The sequence below is a fragment of the Hypanus sabinus genome, chromosome 11 (genome assembly GCF_030144855.1).
Source record: "Hypanus sabinus isolate sHypSab1 chromosome 11, sHypSab1.hap1, whole genome shotgun sequence".
NCBI classification, from domain to species: Eukaryota; Metazoa; Chordata; class Chondrichthyes; order Myliobatiformes; family Dasyatidae; genus Hypanus; species Hypanus sabinus.
In genome coordinates this window covers 104,269,017-104,289,353 of record NC_082716.1, presented here as the reverse complement: position 1 = coordinate 104,289,353, position 20,337 = coordinate 104,269,017, and the positions used below count along the sequence as shown (strand labels likewise).

At 48.2% G+C, this 20,337-nt stretch overlaps 1 protein-coding gene across 2 annotated transcripts in view; it reads left to right on the top strand.

The window, feature by feature from the left end:
* Positions 1-20,337, top strand: part of LOC132402241 (hypoxia-inducible factor 1-alpha-like) — a 36,993-nt gene that overhangs the window by 10,397 nt on the left and 6,259 nt on the right. Inside the window, exons 5-12 of one of the 2 annotated variants that reach the window (XM_059985008.1) lie at positions 488-693; positions 5,959-6,065; positions 9,600-9,747; positions 10,852-11,027; positions 11,790-12,022; positions 14,496-15,067; positions 17,036-17,144; positions 19,696-19,804. In XM_059985008.1, the coding sequence (XP_059840991.1) occupies positions 488-693; positions 5,959-6,065; positions 9,600-9,747; positions 10,852-11,027; positions 11,790-12,022; positions 14,496-15,067; positions 17,036-17,144; positions 19,696-19,804 (1,660 nt within the window). Of the gene's footprint in view, positions 1-487; positions 694-5,958; positions 6,066-9,599; positions 9,748-10,851; positions 11,028-11,789; positions 12,023-14,495; positions 15,068-17,032; positions 17,145-19,695; positions 19,805-20,337 lie in introns of both variants that reach the window. The other variant, XM_059985007.1, reaches the window with a different exon arrangement.

Genomic DNA, 20,337 nt, shown 5'->3' with positions numbered 1-20,337 from the left:
CCTCTAGTCCCACAACTTGAGGGGAACATCTCTGCATTCACCCTATCTAAACTCCTCATAATTTTGTATACGTCTGTCAGATCTTCCCTCATTCTTCCTAGACTCCAGGGAATAATGTACTAACCTATTCAGCCTTTCCCTATAGCCCAGCTCCTCGAGACCTGACAATCTCACGTGGTTCGGTCACATGGCCAGAATGGTAGAGTTCATTGGCAGTGTGTCTGAGCAGCAATTTCGGGTGGTGACTACCGAGAGAAGTGGAGTCAGGCAGGGCAGGGCAGCGGTTCCCAGCACCTCATAGCAGTTCTCTATCTCCCCCCGTCAACCATCATTTCCACCTCATCCAGAGCCTCCATCTACCCGCTGCCACAACCCTCACAACCCCCCGCCCAATCAACCCGACAGGTTGGTGTCTGAACTCCCAGCAACCCCCATTTATCCTTCACCCACTGAGTGCCATGATTCTGACCACGCTTTCTCTGCCTAGGTGCTGCACTGCACGGGACACGTACAACGGTGCGAGGTGGAGCCCAAATCTCCTTCAAGCCAGGTCGCCCCAGAGTCTCGGATGGCCTACCTGCTGATGATCTGTGAGCCCGTCCCTGACCCCACCAGCGTCGAGCTTCTGCTGGACAGCAAGTCCTTCCTGAGCCGGCACGGCATGGACATGAAGTTCACCTACTGCGATGCACGGTAGGCAGGCGGGGTGAGACTCTTGCCACTCACTGAAGCCACAGGTCCTCAGCTGAGCTGATTTTTGTGGGGTAGGCAGTGGGAGTGAGAGCGCTGTCCCGGTGAATGGGTTATTTAGGAGGTGAATGCCGGTTGTTTTGCCTCCGGCTAACAATGGTGAGGTTTCACAGCTGCAGTGACCCCGCTCCAATCTTGACCTTTCTTTGTCTGCCGTCTGCACGAGCAGACATCCCAGGGTATAAGTGCCACATGGGTTCCCCCTGCACCTGGGGTTACAGTTTCTTCCCACATCCCATCAAAGCCACAGCTTTTTTGGGATGTCTGGACTGACTACTATAAGTGGTGGAATCTGGAGGAAGTTGGTAGGAACACTGAGGCAATGGTTTACTGGAACCGCTGATGACCAACACTGGCGTAACTCAGGGGTGTGTGCTTAGCCCACTGCTCTACTCTCTCTACACCCATGACTGTGTGACTAGGCATAGCTCAAGTACCATCTATAAATTTGCTGACAATACAACCATTATTGGTAGAATCTCAGGTGGTGACAAGAGGGCGTACAGGGGTGAGATATGCCAGCTGGTGGAGTGGTGCCACAGCAATAACCTGCCACTCATCGTCAGTAAGATGAAAGAGCTGAGTGTGGACTTCAGGAAGGGTAAGACGAAGGAACACATACCAATCCTCATAGAGGGATCAGAAGTGAGCAGCTTCAAGTTCCTGGGCGTCAAGATCTCTGAGGATCTAACCTGGTCCCAACATTTCGATGCAGTTATAAAGAAGGCAAGACAGTGGCTATACTTCATTAAGAGTTTGAAGAAATTTGGCATGTCAACAGATACACTCACAAACTTCTATAGTTGTACCGTGGAGAGCATTCTGACAGGCTGCATCACTGTCTGGTATAGAGGGACTACTGCACAGGACCAAAAGAAGCTGCAGAAGGTTGTAAATCTAGTCAGCTCCATCTTGGGCACTAGTCTGCAAAGTACCCAGGACATCTTTAGGGAGTGGTGTCTCAGAAAGGCAGCGTCCATTATTAAGGACCTCCAGCACCCAGGGCATGCCCTTTTCTCACTGTTACCATCAGGTAGGAGGTACAGAAGCATGAAGGCACGTACTCAGCGATTCAGGAACAGCTTCTTCCCCTCTGCCATCCGATTTGTAAATGGACATTGAATCTTTGGACACTACCTCACTTTTTTCTAAATATACTGTATTTCTGTTTTTGCACGTTTTAAAAAATCTATTCAATATATGCATTGAACTGCTGGTGCTAAATTAACAAATTTCACATCACATGCCGGTGATAATGAAATTGTGAGTTAAATAGGAATTTCTGTCTGAGCTAAATGAATGGTGGAAAGATGAGAAATTCCAAAAGCTTTATCTCCAATGCAGATCCTCTCCATCGTGCTACAGGTTATGTGGTGGTCTGTCAGTGAACACAATCCCACAAACAGGAATGAACTAATGACAAGGAAGCAACATGGAAGATGCTGGGGTAGGGGGCTCAGCAGGTCAGGCACAATCTATGGAGATAAATAAACAGTCGACGTTTCAGGCCAAGATCCTGCTGCTGGACTGGAAAGGAGGGGGGAAGATGCCAGAATAAAAAGGTCTGGGGAGAGGAAGGAGGATAGCTAGAAGGAATCTGATAGGAGTGCTGAGTGGACCAGAGGAGAAAGGGCGGGGAGAGATGAGAAGAGGCCAGAGTGGGGATTAGAAGAAGATGGAAGGACTTTTTTTTCACCTGGGATGAAGTCAATATTCACGCCATTGGGTTGGAGGGTACCCAGGCGGAATATATATCCTCCACCTTGAGTGTGGCCTCATCTTGGCTCAAGAGGAGCCCATGGACTCCGATATTGGAATGGGAATTGGAATTTGAATTAAAATGTTTGACCTCCGGGAAATTCTGCCTTTTTCAGACGGTGTGGAGGCGCTCGGTCTGATTTATGACGGGCCTTACCAATGTAGAGGAGGCCACATCAGGAGCACCAGACATAGTAGACAACCCCAGCAGATTCGCAGGTGAAGTGTTGCCTCACCTGGAAGGATTGTTTGGGTCCCCAAATGACAAGGAAGTATTTTTTTTTAATGATTTGAAGCCCCCAAGATACCACTCCCAGAGATGAATGCAAGCCTCGGTGTAAAGCCCTGGGAGGGGTTGGGTGTGGTCACAGAGGCTGAGGGGGTAGGAAAGGGGCTGCAGTGATCGTATCGGTTTTCCTTCAGCTGAACGTGTCTAGGATACGTGAAGAAAAGCAGGGAATGAGCCTGAGAGGTTAAATTCCTGACCGCTGCTGTTTTTGTAGATCGGAATGTTTTGTACACTGGCAGGCTGCCAGCCTAGGCTGAAAATAGAGCAACAGAGCTGTTTTTTATGGCTGAGCACTTGGTACCGTGATGCTAGAGTGTGTTCTCAAGCAGTCTTTGGGGGTCTGGGACTGCTGAATCAGTGAGGTGTGTGGTTTGCATTAACAACAAGCACTCCTGAGGATGTGCCGAGGGCAGCCCACAGGTGTCGCCATGCTTCACGCCGCAACTTACTAACCCGGACTTGTCCCCACGCCTCTGGGCCGCGGGTGGAAACCGGAGCACCCGGTGGAAATCCACGCAGTCACGGGGAGAACGTACAAACTCCCTACAGGCAGTGGCGAGAATTGAACCCAGGTCACTGGTGCTGTAGTAGCGACACACTCCCCTGGCCACAATGCCCAGCAAAGCAACAGCACAGACACACCTGCATGTCCAGGGCAGGCCAGTCCCTGGCACCGGATTCTCGCACTTGCAGGCATCAGAAATCAGGTTTGATAATTACGTATTGAGATAAAGCACGGAGCAGGTCCTTCCCACTCTTCGAGCCACGACGCCCAGCAATCCCCCGAATTAACCCTAGCCTAATCACAGGACAATTTACAATCACTAATTAACTTACTGTACCACTCCATATCACCGCCATATGTCATGAAGGTCGCTGTGGCAGCAGTACATTGCAATACATAATAATAAAAAGTATCTAAGATTACAATAAGAAATGTATGTAAAAAATTAAAAAGCAGTGTAAAAAGAGCAAAAAAAAGAAGTGAGCTAGCGTTCATGCAGACTGTGGGAACTGCAGACTCCGTCACAAGTGGGATGTGTGCGAACAGATGGTGGGCAGTGTGCCTTCCATGGGTTTGTCTGCGCCCCCCAGGATATGACCTCTGGAAGGGAATGTCGCTCCTGCTCCTTCCCCTTGGGCTGTGAAGACCTGGGAATCGGTGGGAACATCCTCGGATCTCTGCTCTGTCCGTGACCCAGCTCTCAGTGTGTTCTGGGGATCTGGTCAGGAGAGCAACGTGACCTTTCCAGTGCATTTCACACTGGGTAATCCGTGCCTCGCTGCAGGGGCCTGGGTTATTGAGCCGGTACTGGGGGCTGTTCCAGCACATGTTGTCTTGTAGATATTATCCTTGGCGTTGTTACAACATAGACTGTGTGTGGCACCACTCCACAAAGTTTCAGTTTCAAAAGAAAAACAAACCAAAGACAAGGAAGCAGCTGCCCTCAGTAGCCTCTTGTGTGGATCCCAGTGTGGTCTTCTGCTGTACTCCATCCATTCCAAAGTTTAACATGTTGTGCATTCAGAGATGCTCTTCTGCACACCACTGTTGTAACGTGTGGTTATTTGAGTTACTGTCAGCTTGAACTAATCTGTCCATTCTCCTCTGAATTCTCTCATTAACAGAGTGTTTTCACCCACTCACTGGATGCTTTTTTGTACTTGGCACCACCCTCTGGTTCTGCATAAAGATCTCAGGAGATCAGCAATTTCTGAGATACTCAAACCACCCCATCTGGCACCAGCAATCATTCCACAGTCATTTATTCCCCATTCTGACATTTGGTCTGAACAACAGCTGAACTTCTTGACCATGTCTACATGTTTTTATGCATTGAGTTGCTGTCACACGATTGGCTGATTAGATATTTGCATTCATGAGCAGGTGTCTCTAATAAAGAGGCCACTCAGTGTATTTGCAACACACTCAAAATGCTGGAGGAACTCAGCAAGGTAGGGAGCATCTATGGAAGGGAATAAATAGTTGACATTTTGGGCTAAGACCCTTCATCAGGACTGGAAAGGAAGAGCCAAAATAAAGTCTGAGGTGAGGGGAGGAGTTCAAGCTGGCGGGTGATAGGTGGAAGAGTTAAATGATTGAAGGAGGAGGAATTTGATAGAGGAGAGGAGGGTGAACTATGGGTGAAAGGGAAGGAAGAGAGGCACTAGAGGGAGGTGAGGAGAAGAGGTGAAAGGGAAGCCAGACACAGGAGATTCTGTAGATGCTGGAAATCCAGAGCAACACACAGAATAGTGATGGAGCTCAGAGGTCGGGCAGCATCTATGGAGAGGAGTGAACAGTCAGTGTTTCAGGTCGACCCTTCAGGACTGGAAAGGAAAGGGGAAGAAGCCAGAATAAGTTAGCTGGAGGGAGAGAACAGCTGGCATGTGATAGCTGATGCCAGGTGAGGGGGAAGGTGGGTGGGTGGGAGAGGGGTAAAATATCTCATATTCCATTGGTGTGGCATCTAACCTGATGACATGAACACCAATTCCTCTAACCTACAATAATTTTCCACCCCTTCACTTTCTTTCATTCCACATTCTGGTTCTTTTCTCGCCCCTGTCTTCTCAGCTGCCATCTCTTCCCCTGAATCACCCCTTTCTCCCATGGTCCACTTTCCCCTACTTTCTAATTCCTTCTTCTCCAGCCCGTTACCTTTTCCACCTGTCGCCTCCCAGCTTCTTACTTCATCCACACCTCCCCCAACAATCATTCCACAGTCCAAGTCACTTAGAGCACATTTCTTCCCCATTCTGATGTTTGAGCTGAACCTGTTGACCGTGTCTGCATGCTTTTATGTGTTGACTGCTGCCACGTGATTGGCTGATTAGATACTTGCATTAGTGAGCAGGTGTACCTAATAAAGTATCTACTGAGAGTGCATGGCAAATAATCCTAGTCTAGTGAAAACTGAGTGGGAGTTGGCGGGAGTCCAGCTGACGAGGGGATTGGAATGGGCAAGCTTGGCATTAAGTGTTCTAGCGGCAGATAGTTGAGGTGGGCTGGAGTTTGGGATTGGAGGCAACAGCGATCACTGACGGACTAGAGGGTGATCACTGACGGGGGAGAACGTCGGCTGACGAGGTTGGGCGGTGGGGGGGGAATGACTGATGATGAGGTAGCGCCCAGCCTGATTCTGATTCTCTCTCTACAGAATCACCGAGCTCTGTGGCCACCGCCCGGACTTGCTGCTCGGACGCACCGCCTATGAATTCTACCACTCGCTGGACTCTGACCACATGACCAAGACGCACCAAATCTGTAGGTAGTTTCTGGTGGGACGTTAGCAATTGGGATGTTATGTTGAAATTGTATATAACATTGGTGAAACCTAATTTGGAGTATGGTGTGCAGTTCTGGGCGCCTACCTACAGGAAATGTGTCAAAATCATTGAAAGAGTGCAGAGGAAATTTACAAGAATGTTGTTGGATCTTGAGGGGCTGAGCTATAGGGAAGGGTTGAATACAGTGGAGAATGAGGGGAAAATTGAAGAGATAGTGAGTTTATGAGGGATTTAGATAGGGTGAATGCAGACGTTTCCCCCTCAGGTTGGGTGAGATGTCTACTAGAGGTCATGGGTTAAGGTGAAATGTTTAAGGGAAACATGAGGGTGAACAACTTCACCCAGAGGGTGGTGAGAGTGTGGAACGAGCTGTCAATGGAAGTTGTGGATGTGGGTTCAACTGCAACATTTAAGAGTAGTTTGGATAAGTACATGAATGGGAGGGGTATGGAGGGCTATGGTCCAGACACGGGTTGCTGGGACTTGGCAAAATACCAGTTCAGCATAGGCTAGATGGGCTGAAGGGCTTGTTTCTGTGCGGCGCTGTTCCATAGACACGAGCTACTGCAGACGCTAGAAATCTAGAGCAATACGGAGCGTGCTCAGCAGGTCAGACGGCATCTGTGGATGGGAATAAATGACCGACGTTTCGAGCTGAGACCCTTCGTCTGCACTGTATCACTCTGGTTTCTGCTCTGTCACGGTCCACCAGAGAGAGCAGAGGAAACTGAGCTGTGTCCCTGGCTGGCCGAGTGTGGGGAGCACAGCTCAGTGTCTGATAGATAGTGCAAGAATCCCACCACCGGCCATCCCGTGTCTCACCAGAACGACAAGTTGTCACCTGATCCAGGATTAGACACTACTGGAAGTGACTGGGAGAGAAACTGGTTGGGGGTTAAGGTTAAAGAGCTTGACCACTAGACCCAGGTCAGCTCTTCACCGCACACCCTTATCACTTTGGAAACTTCAGTCAGTAGAGACTTGCCTTCTCCTCCATGCCCACCCCACCCCGGGATATAATTTTGAAGTTAATTTGCCGGTTGAGTCAGTGGTAAGCAATTCAAAAGCAATGTTAGCATTCATTTCCAGAGGACTAGAATATAATAGACCATAAAATATAGGAACAGATTTAGGCCACTTGGCCCATTGAGTCTGCTCTACCATGGCTGATCCATTACCCTCTCCACCCCATTCTCCTGCCCTCTCCATGTATCCCTGGCTAATCAAGAATCTATCAACCTCCATCTTAAATATACCCAATGGCCTGGCCTCCCCCTGTGGCAACAATTTCCACAGATCCACTACCCCCTGGATAAAGAAATTCTTCCTCATCTTTGCTCTAAGTGGACATCCTTCTGGTCTGAGGCTGTGTACTCTGGTCCTAGACTCTTTCCCCACTATTGGAAACATCCACTCCACATCAGTCAAGACCTTTCAACATTTGATAGGTTTCAATGAGATCACCCCTCATTCTTCTGAGTTCCAGTATCGGCGCAGAGAAATCAAACACTTCTCATACGTTAATCCTTTCAATCCTGGAATCATTTTCGTGAACCTCCTGAACTCTCCAGTATCAGCACACCCTTTCTCAGATGATTGCAATCAGTTTTGGGACCCTTATCTAAGTGAGGCCTGAACAACGCCTTGTAAAGCCCAGCATTACATCCTTGCTTTTATATTCCAGTCCTCGTGAAATGGGGGCTAACATCACATTTGCCTTCCTCACCAATGACTCAATCTGCAAGTTGACCTGCACAAGGACTCCCAAGTCTGTTTGCACCTCAGATTTTTGGATTTTCTCTCCATTTAGAAAATAGTCTACCCTTTTATTTCTTCTACCAAAGTGCATGACAGTACTCGTCACAACACCGTATTCCATCTTTTATCCATTCTTCATATCGTATGCAAACTAGGCCACAAAACAGGATGTAATTAATGCTGAAGCTTTATAGGGCATTAGTCAGACCACACTTGAAGTATTGGGAGCAGTTTTGGGCCCCTTATCTAAGAAACGATACGTTAGGGAGGCTCCAGTGGAGGTTCATAAGAACGATTCTGGGATCGAACAGGATCGTGTATAAGGAACGTTTGATAGAAGAATAAGGGAAGGGGGGAATCTCATTGAAACCTATCGTATGTTGAAAGGCCTATATAGAGTGGATGTGGAGAGGATGTTTCCTATTGTGGGGGAGTCTAGGAGCAGAGAGCACAGCCTCAGTATGCAAGGATGTCCCTTTAGAACAGAGATGAGGAGGAATCTCTTTAGCCAGAGGGTAGTGAATCGGTGGAATTTGTTGCCTCAAAAACTGTGGCCAAGTTGTTGAGCATATTTGAAGCAGAGATCGATAGGTCCGTGATCAGTAAAGGTGTCAAAGATTGCGGGGAGAAGACAGGAGAATGGGGTTGAAGGGGGAAATAAGTCAGCCATGATGGAACGGTGGAGCAGACTTGATGGGCCGAATGGCCTGATTCTACTCCTATGTCTTATTGGTCTACCTCTCCTCCTCCCTCCTACCTTTGCCCTTTCCCTCTCATTCAATGCTGTTCTCACTCCTGAGCTTGTTTTTTTCATGTGGCAGAGCAGATTATGATCTCCTCCTCTGTCCCAGGCTGTGGATGTTGGGAGGGGCTCCCCAGAACATCTTGTTTTCCCTCTCACTAACCAAAGTGCATGTCAGCCACTGACTGCTGTGAAAACAAGTTTACTTTGGATGGTGTCCAGGGGCTGTATTCTGGGTACATTTCTTTAAAGGTATTCAGAGCTGTTGCTTATCGAGCACAGTGTTGAACGTCACCCCGTCCAAAGGTTGTCAGCACACGGTGCCTGGTACAGTTCTGCAGGCAGCAGCACTGAATTTGCATTTGTACGGCGCCTTTTGAGCTGCCTTACGGAAGTGTTATTGAACAAAATAAAAACATGGTACGCCAGTGCAGTAGTTCCCTTGACGATTTAGAGAGCCTGATCGGTGTTCAATTCCCACCGCTGTCTGAAGGAGTTTGTACATTCTTCCTGTGACTGCCCAGATTCCTCTGGGTGCTGTGTTGGTGCCAGGAGTGTGCCAATGCTTGCGGGCTGTCCCCAGCACATCTGTACCTTCTGATGGCAGCAGCAAGAAGAGAGCATGTCCTGGATGGTGGGTGTCCCTGATGATGGATGCTGCTTTATGCAACAGTGCTCCTTTTAGATGTGCTCAATGGTGGGGAGGGTTTTACCCACTGAAACTATAACTTAGTCCCTTAAAACTTGGCAATATTCTGCCTAGCCCCCGAGTTCCTCCAGTACTTTCTGTGCGTTGCTCTGGATTTCCAGAATCTGCAGAATCTCTTGTGTTGGTCAATTTTTTATGTACTTTTGCTATACCATGGCTGAGTGGTGATCCCATAATTTTATGACAAACGGATCTGTAAGGTCACACCCTAAACCTCTGGGTTTTGCCATCTACAGCATTTGTGGTACAAGACATGCCGACAGGTGACTGGGTATAACCGTCCTTTGCGTTTGCTTCCACAGTGCTGAATAAGGGGCAGGTCAGCTCCGGGCAGTACCGCTTTCTGGCCAAGAATGGAGGGTACGTTTGGTTGGAGACACAAGCCACTGTGATCTACAGTGGGGACAACTTTAAGCCTGAAAGCATCGTCTGCATTAACTACGTGCTCAGGTAAGTTCTCAGCAGAAATGGGAGATGTCTTGGAGAAAGGAGGTCCTGACATCGTGGGCAGTTTGAAGACTTGTAGGGTCAGGGCAAACTTTTAAAATTCCTCAACCTAAAGTTTGTATCTCACCACTGTCTCATTTTACAAACATGAGATTCTGCAGATGCCAGAAATCCAGAGTGACACGCATAAAGTGCTCAAATCATCAGCTCTTATTCCTCTCCATAGATGCTGCCTGACCTGCTGAGTTCCAACAACATTGTCTCTGCAATACATGCCCACACTTACATGCACACCCACACACACACACCTCCAAACCCAAGACAGGCTGCATCCGGTGTCCCTACCCCAGATGTCTGGTCACACCAGCCCATGAGCTTTGACCATCCGGTCTTCAATGTTTGTGTCCGGTATTAACCCCAGGACTTTGAACTGGGTGCCTCACACTTGTACCGTAGCCTGTGTCCCTCCAACATTGGCCTGGCATCACCCTGAACTTCACCAGCACTGGCAGCAACCAAGTCCGTCCCTAGTCTCTCCCTTGGTCTCCACATCTCAAACCTTTCTTCACCTTAAATCTACTCCTTGCTTACCTAGCTTCAGAGTTTAATTTCTCCCAGAGATCCTCCGGAGAAGCACCGTGGAATATTTAGTTGCTCTAAAACTCCATGCTAATGTTAGTTAGTTTTCCAAACATCCTTTAAAATTTCAGACTACAGGGCAGGATTCGGAGCAGTGTGGAGGATCAGAGGGATCTTGAGGTCCATGTCCATTGATCCCTCAAAGTTGCCACACAAGTTGATAGGGTAGTCAAGAAGGTGCAAGGTGTGTTGGTCTTCATTAGCTGGAGGATTGAGTACAAGAGCTGTGAGGTGACATTGCAGCTCTATAAAACCCTGGTTAGAGTGCACTTGGAGTATTGTGTTCAGTTCTGGTCGTCTCATTACAGGAAGGATGTGAGAGCTTTAGAGAGGAGATTTACCAGGATGCTGCCTGGGTTCAAGAGCGTGTCTTCTGAGGATAGGTTGAGTGAGCTAGGGCTTTTCTCTCTGGAGAGAAGAAGGTTGAGGGGTGATATTTAATGACTGTCTTCCCCTGTCTCCCTATAGTGAGGTAGTAGATGACACTCTCATCCTCTCCCTGGACCAGAACACAAGTCACCAGGAGCCCGCAGTCGATCCCGGGAAAACCCAGGAGCTGCTCGCCCAGAGGAAGGACAATCCCACTGGCGTGGATGAGCTGGCACAGAGCTGTGTCGATATCGTCATCTCCCTGGATTTAACAGGTACCGTGGGGCTTGGAGACCCTCCCAGTGAGACGTATCCATCAACACCCATGGGGCTTCATGAGCCTCCTGCAACATGAAGGGTGTCGCTGAGGTATTCAGAGACTTTCACCTGGAGAACTTGTAGACAGAGGCAGAAACTGTAAAGTTATTGGAAAGGTTTATTAGGCCACTCATCATCACTTTGTGCCGTGTCATATGACCTGGGCGGTCAAGGTCTCCTTGGCCAAGATTGATCTTGGCAAATTTTTCTGCAGAAGTGGTTCCTTCTGGGCAGTGTCTTAACAAGACGGGTGACCCCGGTCCCTATCAACACCCTTCAGAGATTGTTTGCCTGGCGACAGTGGTCACAGAACCGCCAGCACCATCCTTAAGGAGTTCCTACATTCACCCCGTGACTGTGTAGATTTCCTCCAGGTGCCGCATTTTCCTCCCGTGGTCCGAAGGTGTACTGCGTAGGTTAATTGGTCATTGTAAATGGTCCCGTGGTCAGGTTAGGATTAATTGAGTTTGTTGGTGATGCTGGGGTGGCATGGCTCAAAGGGCTGGAAGACCCTGCTCTGTGCGGTATTGCCAAATAAACGTTTAAAAGTCTGGATGATATGTGAATCAAGATGAGCTTGTACTCAGTGTTGGTCAGTGGGAGCGGGCTAGACAGGTATTTATGGGCCGAAGGGCCTGTTCCTGTGCTGAATTACGGATGAACTTGGACTAAAGGTGACCCCTGTCCTCCTCACCTACACCTTCCCTTTGTGTGTCCAGACCGGCTGGATTCGAGCGCATTCCACTTTACCAGGAAGCTCTCAGAAGGCGGCGAGGAGCCTTTGATGCCTGAGGAGTTCTGCAGCCCCGCGCTCTGCAAATTACTCTCACCCATCTTCAACCACCGGCTGGAGCCGATACCCAGCGGTACGGAGCCAGGGCCACGGGACGGATCCGCCCAGGCGGAGAGACGGGAGACTGTGGTCACCAGGTCAGGTGACACCACCAACTCGGTAAGTATCAGATGTTGCAGGAGGGTGGTTAGATCATTACAGAGGAGAGAGTTTTAGAGACTACAGCACAACTACCTTCACCTGGACCATAACCCTCCATACCCCTCCCATCCATGTATCTATACAACCTTCTCTTAAATGTTTCATTTGAACCTGCATCCATCACTTCACTGGCACCTCGTTCCACACTCTCACTATGCTCTGAGCGAAGGAGTGCCCCCTCAGATACTCCTTAAATATTTCACCTTTCACCCTTAACCCATGATCCACTCAGTGCTAAAGGTCTGTTTATGTTTACCCTAATCTATAACCTTCATAATTTTGTATTACCCCTATCAAATCTCCTCTCAATCTTCTATTTTCTAGGGCAGGGGTTCCCAACCTTTTTTATGCCACTGTTAACTGCAACCTGGACCCCCAGGTTGGGATGCCCTGTTCTAGGGAATAAAGTCCTAACCTATAACTCGGGTCCTCAAGTCCAGCAACATGCTTGTGAGCTCTTATGGCTGTTGAGGTGGGATTATATTGACCATGGAAGGGCCTAAGACGATGATTACTGTTGAACACAGGGGTTCTCAATCTAGGCCCCACAAGACGCTTCGCTTATCGGAATTGGTCCATGACCAATTGCGGCCAATACTGAGCCACTGTTAGACTTTTCCAAACCTCCTCTGGTCAGATACTGGCTCTCCACTAGGCCACAGTGCCAACGTGCATCTCACTCAAAATCCAGGATAGGACGGTGAGCAGAACCTTTCCAGGAAAAGGGTCAGTTGCGGTGTTTTGGGTGGAAGGCTGCACTCTGGTCCAAGTTGGTGCGATTCTTTTATGGTGATTATTCTATAGTTTTATTGATTTGCCCACAAGAAAATGAATCTCAGGGTTTGTATGTGTACTTTAACAATACATTTACTTTGAACTTTTATTTTTATTTGAAGATTCAGCACGGTAACAGGGCCTACTGACCAATGAGCCCAAATTGCCCAATTACACCCATTTGACCATTAAGTTTACTGACCTGTTATGTCTTATGGGAGAAAACCAGAGCACCTTGTGGAAGTCTACACTGACATGGGGAGAACATACAAACTGGTGGGAATCGAACCCGGGCTACTGACGCTATTATAGAATTGCACTAACTGCTGTACAACCGAACAACACAGCACAGGCACCCCCTACGCCTCCCTTCTGGCCCATAAAGCCATGCCAACCCTCCCAACTTTCCCCAAAATAAACCCAACTGTTTCCTTCCACACTGCCCACCACTCCTTTCCCGTCCGTGTGCCCATGCAAGAGTCGCCAGTGAATCCGCCTCTACCACCACCCCCGGCAGTGGACTCTATGCAGCCACGACCCTCCATGGGAAAAAAAACACACTATTGCTTGTAGGGTTCTTCGCCGAGCATGGAGGTGAGGCCGCAAAAGTTTTGTCACCAGTTGTCCGTCAGTGCATGATGGAGTGTTGTTTCTGGCGAGTGTTCATGTTTATATTGGTCCAATTCATTGTTCTGATTGGTCGACTGTCAAGCTGGCCACAAGTCTCCACTGGGTCCCGGCTGACCAGGATAGCTGGGTGATCTCTTCTGGCTGGGATCCTTGGCCGTTCAGAGGGTTGGTTCCTTGAGTGTCCACGGTTCACCATCAGTCCTGATCCTACAAATACAGAGGTTCGTCTCTCAGCCAGCAGAGACCAGAGGCCAGCCTGACAGCACCCAATCAATATTGGACCAACATAGACACGAGGCCTCGGCAGAAACAACACTCGGTATCACCTCGGCTGATGATGAAACCTAGCCACCGGGCTCGGTGAACAACCCAACATGCAGCCAACCCGAGCTACCAGTCTTCTCTACTAGTGGAGAGGACACGGGACAGCCCTTGCGAAGAAGATGATGCAGGGTCATACACTTGAGCTAGTATTCAACCGAAGATCGGCTTGCATACGAGATCCAAGCAGTGGGATAAAGATTAGTTTTATTCATCATATAAACCAAGATTAGACCCCATGCTATTACAGGAAAAATATTGGGGTGGATAGAAGATTGGCTGATTGAATATCAGGAGGCAGAGTGAATATCAAAGCTGCCTGGAATACAACAGCAAGAATGTGATGCTAAGACTTTATAAGATACTGGGCAGACTGCACTTGGGTGGTTTTGGGCCCCTTATCTAAGAAAGATTGTGCTGGCATTAGAGAAAGCCCAGAGGAGGCACGTGAGAGTGAAAGGGTTAACCTGTGGGGAGCGTTTTATGGCGTTCAAGAAGTAAGAGGGGGAATCTCATTGAAACCTGTCCAATATTGAAAGGCCTGGAAAGAGTGGGTGCGGAAAGGATGTTTCCTATACTGGGAGAGTTGAGGACCAGAGGGCATCGACTCAGTAGAAAGATGTCCCTTTAGAACAGAGATGAGGAATTTCTTTAGCCAGAGGGTGGCTCTATTTTGTTTTAATAATCTAGTGTTTGGTGTTTGCAGAAGTTGCAGGACATGGACCTGGAGATGTTGGCACCATACATCTCCATGGAAGAAGACTTCCAGCTGAACAGCTTTGAGTCTTTGATGGAAGGAACAGAGGGTCTGGTCTGCCCTAGTGATCACCCAGAGACAGAGTCCAACAAGAGCGCCAGCAAACGGCAGGACAGTCGAGGTCTGGCCAAACTGCTGACCGACTGCAGGAGCACGCAACCTAAAGTGTTGAGCGGCTCGCAACCAGCGCAGCCTGAAGTCCTTGGTGCGGCAGGAGACCCCGTCATCTCACAGCAGTGCAGCGTCAGCCCTAGTCAGGGCAAGATCCAGGCGTACGGCCCCAGCAACCAACCCCTTGTGTTCGGAGGGCCGGGATTTACTCCGACGGTGGAGAAAGCCCTCCGTGCGATATTCCAGCCCCAGGACACTGCCAGTCCTGTGGAGACGGGAGTCTGTGAGTCGCTTGGTACTGGGCAGGATGCAGCAACGCCAAAGGCTGGAGTGGGGTTCGAGACCACTAACCAATTGGACGCTGGAGGCACAGAGAGTGAGAGCAGCCAGCGCACACCATCCAAGGACAGGTATGAGGCTTACTGGTAAATTGTCTTATTATTGTAACAATTATGAGGATAGTTTCTGCTGAAAGGTCTGTTTGACACTAAAACCTTGCTGCTGGGACCTCAAAGGAGCCCTCCAGAAGATGGCCGTCATTCAGGGGATTGAGTTCAAGAGCTGCAGGATAACAATGCAGCTCTATAAAACCCTGGTTAGACCACACCTGGAATATTGTATTCAGTTCTGGTCACCTTATTACAGGAAGGATGTGGAAGCTTTAAGGAGGGTGCAGAGAGGATTTACTAGAATGCTGCTGGGATTAGAGAGCATGTCTTATGACAATAGGTTGAATAAATTAGGGCTTTTCTCTTTGGAGTGAAGGAGGATGAGAGGTGACTTGATAGAGGTGTAGATCGACTAGACAGCCAAAGACTTTCTCCCAGTGTGAAAATGGCTAATACAAGGTTTGTTCATTCATTCTGTGCCATGTCGTATGACATGGGTGATCCTGGTCTTTCCATACCATAATTGTTTTTGGCAAAATTTTCTACAGAAGCGGTTTTTAATTGCCTTCTTCTGGACAGCGTCTTTGCAAGACGGGTGACCCCAGCCATTATCAATACTCTCCAGAGACTGTCTGCCTGGTGTCATTGATCACATAACCAGGACTTGTGATCTGCATTTGCTGCTCGTATGACCGTCCACCACCTGCTCCCATGGCTTCGCGTGACCCTGATCCGGGGAGGGAGAGGCTTAGCAGGTGCTTCACCTCGCCCAAGGGTGACCCGCTGGTTAGCGGAGGGGAGGAGTGCTTTGATGTCTCTCCACCCCACCACCCATACAAGGGGGCACAACTTTAAGGTGATTGGAGGAACGTCTAGAGAGGATGCAAGATGTGAATGTTTTTACACAGAGAGTGGTGGGTGTGTGGAATGGGCTGCCGGGGTGGTGCTAGCAGATGCATTAGGAACATTTAAGGAACTCCTAGATAGGCACATGGATAATGGAGGAGGGAAGGGTTAGATCGTTCCTGGTGTACGTCAGCACGATATTGTGGGCCAAAGGACCTGCGCTGTTCTGTTGTAACTTACAGTAATATTTTTATCAGCTGATTTCTTAATTTTTGAATTGTACTACTGCTGCAAGACAACAAATTTCATTATATATGCCAGTGATAATACAGGTGGTGGGGTGGAGATGCGTCCCTACCAAAGGAGGTGTAAGGCACTCCTACCCTCTGCTGGCACTCTTGGGCAAGGCGTAGCACCTGCTTAGCCCCCACTCAGGGTCACGTGAAGCCAGGGGAGCAGGTGGTGGACAGTCGTATGTGCAGCCAGTGCAGATCACAAGTCCTGGTTATGTGAGCACTGACCCGAGGCAGACAATCTCTCTGACAATCTCATTGATAATGGCTGGGTCAGCTGTCTTGTAAAGACACTGTCAAACCAATTCTGTAGAAAACAACCATGGTCATGGAAAGACCATGATTGCCCATTTCATATGCAAGGTACATACTGAATGATACCTCTCATAGTTTTGTATACCTCTATCAAATCTCCCTTCTTTCTGCTACGTTCCAGGGAATAGTCTTAACCTACTCAACCGTTCCCAATAACTTAGGTCCTGGCAATATCCTTGTGAATTTTTTCTGCACTCTTTGTCTTATTGATATCCTTCCTGTAGGTAGGTGACCAAAACCACACACAATACTCCAAATTAGCCCTCACCAATGTCTTATACAACTTCAAGATAACATCACAACTCCTAAAGTCCCTACAGAAACTTGATCTTGTGATCAACTTCAACATAACATCCCAACTTTGGTATTCATTACTTTCCTGTTAATTAAATCTAGTTCCATCTGATTTTCTTCAGGACCTGGAAGGGAACAGGTCACTTTTTTGCTGATCAAGTCCAAGGGCATTTGCTGTTTGTGCAGGGGGAGTGAATGCCCTTCAGGTTGTAAATATGTCGATTGTTTCTCCACACAGCAGATCATTCAGTGAGAAGAGTTTCACAGGAGACCAGAAGCAGCAAGAACTCCAGATACGTGCCCTCTGCAGCCTGAAACGCAAGCATGGTCCGGAGCACAAGAATTTGCTGGTAGGGACTGCATTGGACTCTGTAGTTCCATGTTTTTGTTGCTACTTTGGGTGACTTTGAATCGGGGCAGCCTGCTGAACTGAAATATGCCTGGACTCTTCCAGTTTTGTGTTTTGAGCTAATTTTTTTTGCTGTTTTATGCAATTTGTGCTTGGTGTGGGGGGGGGTGGTGGTTTGATGTTTTTTATTTGAATGGGTTGCATGGTGTTTCTCTGTTTCGAGGTTGTCTGTGGGTTGTAAACTGCATACGTACTTTGATAATAAATGTAGTTTGAATTATCAACACATCCCAGATCAGCTGGGTACCAAGCTACTTGGTTAGTTCGTTAGTGACTATGTGAGCAGTACATAATCCTGTGAATACCTGCAAGAAAAGGAATACCTGCAAGAAATGGAATCCCAGGGTAGTAAATAGTGACATATACAATAGGTACTTTGATAATAAGTTTCCTTCGACTTTGACTGATTTTAATTGGCTAGCGAGGTGCCCAGTAGATGAACACACACACAAACTGCTGGAGGGACTCAGCAGGTCAGGCAGCATCTATGGAAATGAATCAACAGTCGACATCTCAGGCCAGGACCCTGCGTCAGCTGATGCGGGGAAAAACTCAGCAAGTGTCTGGAACAAGGAACAGGTTCTACTTGGGTCTACTTCAGGTCTCTGGTTCTACTTGGGATCCATCTGGTCAGCTCTGCAGGAGCGTCACAGACCGGAAACGTCGGTCGTTTCTCTTTCCGCAGATGCTGCCGGCTTCTGCCACTTTGGCTGATGGTCTCCCGACATAGCCGGTTGGAATGTCAGTTGATGGTGTTGCTAAGCTGCTTGTGGGTAGAACAACACACAGAATCAGGCCTTTTGGCGCACCTAGTCCATGCTGAACTGCTACTCTGCCTATCCCATCGACCTGCACCCTGACCATACCCCTCCCATCCGTGATCCTACTCTTAAACGTTGGAATCTAACCTGCATCCACCACCTCTGCTGACAGTTCGTTCCACACCCTCACCACCATCTCAGTGTGACATATTTGGATCTGAAGCTCTACACGCACACAACATGCTGGAGGAACTCAGCGGGTCGGGCAGCGTCTATGAAAAGGGTAAACAGTTGACATTTCAAACAGAGACACTTCCTCAGGACTGGAAAGGAAGGGGGAGGATGCCAGAATAAAAAGGCGGGGGGAGAGGGAACGAGGATAGCTAGAAGGTGAAGCCAGCTGGGTGGGTAAGGTAAAGGGCTGGAGAGGAAGGAATCTGATACGAGAGGAGAGTGGACCACTGGAGCTGGGGAAGGAGGAGGGGATCCAGGGAGGTGATAGGCAGATGAGAAGAGGTAAAAGGCCAAAGTGGGGAATAGAGGAAGAGGGAAGGGGAGGGAAGGAGAAATCAATATTCATGCCATCAGGTTAGAGGCTACCCAAACAGAATGTGACTCCTCCACCCTTGGGGTGGCCTCTTCGTGGAGCAAGAGGAGGCCATGGACCAACATGTCAGATCAGGAATGAGAATTGGATTTAAAATGTTTGCTGACCAGGAAGTTTCACTTTTTGTTGCCTGACCTGCTGAGTTCCTCCAGCAATTTGTGTGGTGCTCTGGATTTCCAACGTCTACAGAATCTCTTTTATTTATGTTTGGATCCGATGTGTTTTGATTATAGCTTCTTCGCGTGATTGGTAGCTGGTTGGTAAATGGACGAATGGCTAAGTAGACTTAATTGTGATGTACTCACATACATTGAAACATACATCATCTGTGCCAATGACCAACACAGTCTCAGGACGTCAGGGGGCAGCCCATGGGCGTCGCCACACTTCTTGCGCCAACATAGCATCCCCACAACTTACTAACCGTAACCTGTAGCCTTTGGGAGGAAATTGGAGCACCTGGAGGAAAGCTTTGCGGTCACAGAGGAGAATGTACAAACTTCTTACAGGCAGCGGGGAGCTGAATGCCAGATGCTGGTGCTGTAATACAGGTTTCCCCGCTATTCAAAGGTAGAGCGTTCCTATGAAGCCATTTGTAATCCGAAATGTGGTAAAGCGAAGAAGCAATTACCATTAATTTATATGGGAAAAACTTTTGAGCGTTCCCAGACCCAAAAAATGACCTACCAAATCAAACCAAGTAACACATAAAACCTAAAATAACACAAACATATAGTAAAAGCAGGAATGATATAAATACACAGCCTATATAAAGTAGAAATATTGTATGTACGGTGTAGTTTCACTTATCAAAATCAGGAAGACAGCGAGCCAAAATCGATTTGGAGAGAAAAAATCAGCACGTACACGCATGCACACACAACTGCCTGCACAAGGCTTCACGATCATAGTAGTCTTTCTCAGGGTAAAGACACGTATAAAGCTGGCGTCTTTTTTCGTAAAAGCGAAAATCCTCTTTGGTTAGCAAAAACAGGTAGTAATGCAGGTCTTTCGTAACAGCGAGCTGTCGTAAAGCAAACATTCGAGAAACGGGGGCCACATGTAGTATTACACTAATCGCTATATTAGCTTGCTGCCCTTAATGTAAATGTTTTTCTCTGCAGGCAATGGATATTTCAGGAGTTACAGATCATCACAGTGTTGGAACAAAGCGAGTGAGGAACATTGTAACCAGCGCGTCTGCCAACCCTTTCACTCCAACCCCACCAATGAGTAAGGCCACTCTCTAATTTTTGGATTCCTGTGTTTATTTTCTCCCTTAGAGCGAAGTGAAGCATTGTGATTACAGAGTACTGGCTGCATGGGCTAGAAATCTGTGTCCAAAATCAGAGTCAACTTTGTCCCATAGTCTTGTGTCAATGGATGCACAGGCCAAAGCTTTGTGTCCAGGCTGCAGAAGCTGTGCGTCCAACTTCATGATCACGTGTGTAGGGATCTACGTCGACACTCGGGAGCCGAGTCCCGGTCACTGTACCGGATGCAGAGTACAGGGATCTACGGTCACAGTACAGGATGCACAGTGCAGTGATCTATGTCCACACTCAGGAGCCGAGTCCCGGTCACTGTACCGGATGCAGAGTACAGGCAGTCCCCGAGTTACGAACGTCCGACTTACGGACAACTCATACTTACGAACCGAGGAAGGAGACGCCGTCCACCATTTTAAGTCTTTGCCGTTGACACTGTGTTGAGTGTTTAACTTTGTATCTGGCTTAAATTTTTCTTAGTAAGATTCACCCTGACTC